Source organism: Antrostomus carolinensis, unplaced genomic scaffold, assembly GCF_000700745.2.
Source record: "Antrostomus carolinensis isolate BGI_N321 unplaced genomic scaffold, ASM70074v2 scaffold8380, whole genome shotgun sequence".
Classification (NCBI taxonomy): Eukaryota; Metazoa; Chordata; class Aves; order Caprimulgiformes; family Caprimulgidae; genus Antrostomus; species Antrostomus carolinensis.
Window position 1 is genome coordinate 36,780 of NW_010287681.1, and position 5,774 is coordinate 42,553.

At 40.7% G+C, this 5,774-nt stretch overlaps 1 protein-coding gene across 1 annotated transcript in view; it reads left to right on the forward strand.

The window, feature by feature from the left end:
• Positions 1 to 5,543, forward strand: part of LOC104521695 (monofunctional C1-tetrahydrofolate synthase, mitochondrial) — a gene marked incomplete at both ends in the record, with an annotated part of 19,296 nt that extends 13,753 nt beyond the window's left edge. Inside the window, 2 exons of the mRNA XM_010163774.1 lie at positions 3,575 to 3,682; positions 5,391 to 5,543. Coding sequence (XP_010162076.1) covers positions 3,575 to 3,682; positions 5,391 to 5,543 — 261 coding nt within the window. The remainder of the gene's footprint in view (positions 1 to 3,574; positions 3,683 to 5,390) is intronic.
• Between the last annotated feature and the right edge of the window lie 231 nt (positions 5,544 to 5,774).

The following is a 5,774-nucleotide window of genomic DNA, read 5'->3' on the forward strand; positions in this document are numbered from 1 at the left end:
AACTTCAGGAAGGAAGAATGTCTGAAAGTGTTGCATATGTGTGGGCTATGTTAATATCTATAGAGCATCTGTGCCTCCCTGCTGGCTCCAATCTGAGTTGTGTTCAGAACTCATCTACCCATGTTGTGAGATTAAATAGGCTCAAACTCTTCTCTGACACCATGCACATTGCCTCACCCGTTTGTATGTGCATGCCTTGCAAAAACATGTGGCAGTCTCAGGAAACCACTTTTGTTTGCCATTTACACTCTCATAACTGCTTCCCCATTGGTGATTCTTCTGAGGTTACATTGGCAAAATTTGAGGTGTGGGTGCTGACCTGAAAAGTATCTAAAATTCTGGTTTTAAAAAAAAACCCAAACATAAATCCCTAGGGATACAGTTTGACTGTCCAGCTCAGACTCACTCATGCAAGATCTTGCACACATCCCAGGAGGAGCAGAATGCCACCAGTCATTAAAGCAGTCTGCTCTGATGTTAGCCAGAGCCCTGCTGAGTTTCCTTTGGAAGCTACAGCTATGGGCACTGGAAGGGGTCTGAGGGCATAGTAATTATGCTGCTGTCAAATTAGTTTGAAATACTTGACACAAATGCAAGTTGAATCTAAATGAACGTCTCCATCTCAATGGATTTACTGAGGTTTAAGCAGAAAGCTGGTAGTTTTGATGTTGGCTTACTGACAACGGGAAGTGGAATTCCTTTTGCCTTTGCTGTTGCTGTTAGTCCTTGACTGCAAGCAAACAGCACCCAAAAGACAAGTTAAGTGACACATTTTGCATTTCTTCCACTGTGTTCAAAACTGCTGTGGGTATGAACATATTTAATAATCAACCTGAATGAAGTCGTGATGACTGTCCATGTCACTAAGTATTCCATTCAGCTTAATGCTGCTAGGAATTATATCCAGGATATTTGCAATTTATTACCTCCAGTCCTCATTAGATTTTTAATTATTTTTTTTATTTTTTATTTTTTTTACTGCTTGGCTTCCTGTAAAAAGCTTAAAGTCAGGAACATGACATCATTCTGCCCAGTTCAGGTGAAATAGTCATATAGTCAGCATGTTCAGAAAGTGTCTTGTGGAATATCTTTAAACCTCACTTTGAAATTTCATATCTGGGGGGGGGGATTTTATTTGAGCCTTAGTAGCTTTTAACTGCCTTACATTTAAGCTACTTGAAAGTCTAGCAAGCTTTCTTTCTTGTCATGTCCCTGTTACTGACATTCTTTATTAATGTAAAGGCAAACTACTTTAAAATTTATTTTTTTCTAAAATTCAATCATAAATACAAAAAAGGGCAGTCTGACACAAATCCTTCAACTAATGTACCTTTTCAGAAAAACCATTACTTCTAGACAGGCATTGCAAAAATTTGATTAACTGTGGAACTTCCTATAAATGCACCAGATAGAGTTTGTTATTCACAAAGCAATTTCTTGCCTTTGTTGGAGTAAAATTAAATACTTCTATTTTGTGTTCTGGAGCTTTTTGTATCGCTTGAGATTACCAAGTCTTCTTCCCCAAGAGATAGCCCAAGTGGTATCTCTTTAGATTTTGTTCAACACTTCTGCCACATGTGTTGATAATGAAATACAAACCTAATTTATTTCTATGATAAGGTTACCCACCTAGCTGACCAAGGGAAGCCAGTTGATGTAACCTTTTTGGACTTTGGTAAAGCCTTTGACACTGTCTCTCACAGTATCCTCCTGGATAAAATGTCCAGCATACAGCTGAATAAGCACAAACTGCTATGGGTGAGCAACTGGCTGACAGGTCGGGCTCAAAGGGTTCTAGTCAGTGGGATTACATCAGGCTGGTGACCGGTCACTAGTGGGATCCATCCTGGGGCCGGTGCTCTGTAATGTCTTCATCAATGACTTGGATACAGGGCTCGAAGGACTGATAACTAAGTTCACTGATGACACCAAATTGGGAGGAGATGCTCTGCATGGTGTGGCCTCACCTCGAGTACTGTGTGCAGTTTTGGGCACCACAGTATAAAAAGGATATAAAGCTACTGGAGAGAGTCCAGAGCAGGGCCCCTAAGTTGGTGAAGGCCTTAGAGGGGAAGCCGTAAGAGTTGAGGCTGAAGTCGCTTGGTTTGTTCAGCCTGGAGAAGAGGAGACTGAGAGGAGATGTCATTGCAGTCTAGAACTTCCTCACAAGGAGAAGAAGAGGGGTGGGTCCTGATCTCTTCTCTCTGGTGACCAATGATAGGACCAGGGGAAATGGCAGGGAGATGTGCCAGGGGAGGTTTAGATTGGATATTAGGAAAAGGTTCTTCAGGCAGAGAGTGGTGGAGCACTGGAACAGGCTCCCCAGGGAGGTGGTCATGGCACCAAGCCTGACTATTCAAAAAGCATTTGGACAAGGCCCTCAGACACATGGTCTGAATCTTGGGATTGTCCTACGCTAGGGCAAGAGTTGGACTCGATGATCCTTGTGGGTTCCTTCCAACTCACAACATTCTATGAGTCTATGGTTCTGTGAAATACGCTAGAGTACAAATTACTGGTGGCATCTTCTCTGGAGTATCACATCTCTGTCCATCTGCGGTCAGCACAGAAGTAGCTGAACTGATGGTATGATCCTTCCTCCATCATCCTTTTGCTATTGAAAGAAGTCAGAGGTTGGCTTGTTTAAAATAGGCTTTAGGGGTCTTAACTGCTGTCTGCCAGGTCCTTCAAAACAAAAGGAGAAAGAGGAAAGAGTTGTTTACTCTAAATAAACAGAAATGATGGCACAAAAAGTAAATGCCTGATCTGACCACAAAAAACTGTCTGCTGAAAATCTGTGAAAGGATTTCTAACAGCCTGAAATGTGAGAGTCTGCATCTGCCTCCAAACAGAAGCCATAAAGGCAGAACACGCAGCCAGTTTGAGCTGAGTAACGTGATGGGGACACTCATGGAGGCTGGGGTTGAACTTAATGATTTGTGATTTCAAAGCATGTCCTAGAATGCTTTCATATTCTTTTTTTTTTTTTTTTTAAGTGTCCAAAGTGCTTTACAATATCAGTGCTACAATTCAGGATATGTATGTTAGGAAGGGTAGCAGGTGAGAATTTAAAAAAAAAAAAATTACAGTCAAATGAGCAGTGATGGGTCCAGAATTTTCTGCTACATTTCCTTGCTTCTCTGAGAAACCTTCCCTAGCTGCCTGCTCCATTCATTGTATAGGTTATTTTTATTGTGAAATGATATTTATTTGTCTAGTGATACCTGTTAACCCAGTATATGCAGTGTGTGTTAGCTCTTGATTCTTAAAACTACGTGGCAGTAACTTTCTTCCCCCACTTTAGGCAAGAGAGTAAACTCTTGTTGTCAACTTTGTAATGCACAAATTGTACAGCTCCTAAATGATGGAGTAGTTGAAATCATGGCTGTAATTCATGTACCTGTAGCTGAATATCATATCCATCACCAGTGCCCTTTACTTAGTTTCATGCTTTAGCAAGCCTGCTTAACAAGGATGTATCCAAATTGAGAGATTTAGATTTCTCACTCAGCAAACAAGATCCTAGTTTCTCTTGGCTGATGTTCATCCTCATATTGTTTCCTTGTCTCTGCAGCTTCCTATTGTTGAAAAAATAAGGATCATTGCTCAGAAGGTGTATGGAGCTCAGGATATAGAGTTGTCTCCTGCTGCACAGTCACAAGTTGATCGTTACACCCGGCAGGTAAGAACACCAGTGAATTACGCAGTCAAGTACCTGCTGGATGAGAGTCTTGGGAAACCTCAGCATGTAAAAGTTTCTCAGATTGGAGTGTTTAATCAATCTTTGCTAAAAGGCCTGAGCTTACCCCTGGTGCTAAACTGTGGAGGTCAGTATGAATTAATTTAGATTAGATTAGATAGCTTTCAAGGTTAAAACCATTCTGTTCTATCTCCTGTAAGATATGTGTGGTATTGGAATCATTCTGAGATTGTTGCTGAAACTCTGTACTTTCTATGCAGAGTGGTAATTTTGGGTTGCTGCCTTAAATGTGACAACTGCACATCTGCAAAAGTAGCAGCTGGTGAATGTGCCCAGTTTTAGCATATGAGTGTTCATTTGTACCTGCAGAAAATGAGTTTGTAAATACAAAAAGACCTGTACATAGCTATGCACATTAATAACAAAGCTCACAATGCTAGTAAAATATTTTGGTTTTCTTCTGTTGGTATTATTTTCGAGGGGTTATAAATGCTAGAAGGTGGACTAGATCACCGTTCCTAAAGCATGTGGGAATGGGCTTTGTTACAGTTTGAAAACAGTTTTGAAACCATGTGGAGAAGTGAATGTATTTTCTGTAATGGAATAGCTTCTACACATAAACATGGCTGGAGCCATTCTGTCAGAAAATAGAAACTATGAACAATGTGTCATGGAAAAATTCCCGAGTATGCTTCAGCAGCCTGGTCAGACAGTATATGGCAGAAGTATAGCCGTCTTCTCTATAATGCAAATCTCCTGAGAATTAATTCAATTTTCAAGATGGAAAAGAAGCTTACTAAGTGTACTTGAAGCAAAATAATCCATGTCTTTCTCTTTTCCTGCTGTGATTCTCTATTCATTTTTTAGTCTAAACGTTAGTAGTATTGGGAAATGTTTTCACAATGTCATAAAAGGATTGTCGTCAGTGCTGGGCTACGGAGGGAATTCACTGCAGTGCTGCCTCTCCTCCTGGCCTTGAGAATTGCATCCCTGTTTGTTAAGGAATTAAACAGAAGAGTGGAAGGTGCCTGACTGAAGGTTAATCGATAACCTGGGAGACAAATAGTGTAGAGGGAGCTGTGGGGGCCTTTCCCTGATTTTCTGCTACTTTTTGAGTAACTACTGCACTGTCATTAGTGAAGTGGGTGCCATCACCTCATGTAGTTTTTGTCTTGTTTCAAAACAAGGCAAAGCATCATGAGCCATTTATGTCTACCCCCAAGAAGACATTAGTACCCTTAGAGAGTTTTGGACTATGAATCCTGTTCCCAAGTAGGTGTCTAACTAGGTCATTACAGTCCAGAGGGAAGGGCTGTACTGGAGTTTTATTGAGTTGGTGCGGGTTTCTTATTCAGTGTCATACCCATTATGCACCCTTTCTGAAAATACACACTCTAGCTGTTGTATAGGCAACTTTTGCACCTAAGTCTAGATTGAGAGCCTACTTTAGAAGCTGGATATCACTAGAGCCAAGTCTTTGGAGATACAGGCCTGAGCTGAGAGAGAACAGGACATGAAATACAGTGTTCTGTCCATTTCTGAATTATTAGCTGCTAAGAAACTGAGGTTAACTATTGCTGTATGGATTTTAGGATTTCTAGAAGATACTGATAACAAAATGAAAATATATTCTTTCTTTACTGTAATCTTAAAATCATTTTAATTTTGTTTTCTTTCCCTTTTCTGTTAGGGATTTGGAAATCTTCCCATTTGTATGGCAAAAACTCACCTATCGCTCTCCCATCAGCCTGAGAGGAAGGGTGTTCCCACTGGTTTCATTTTGCCAATCAGTGATGTGCGAGCCAGTATCGGAGCTGGATTCATCTACCCTTTGGTAGGAACGGTGAGTGCAGAGCATTCAACTCGATCACTCCCCTCCCTTTGACCCAGCTTGACAGGGAAGTGCATTTCCTGTTTGCCTCTAAAAATAATGTGTAGACCCAGGTGAGTTCTTGGTTTTTTATCATAATTTTGTCCTCATCCTTTTTGTAGCTCTGCATTGATAGAAAAAGAGAATTAGCAAAATGTACTATCATGTAAGAGCTTTGACTCCAGGATCTGAGAGAATGACTCT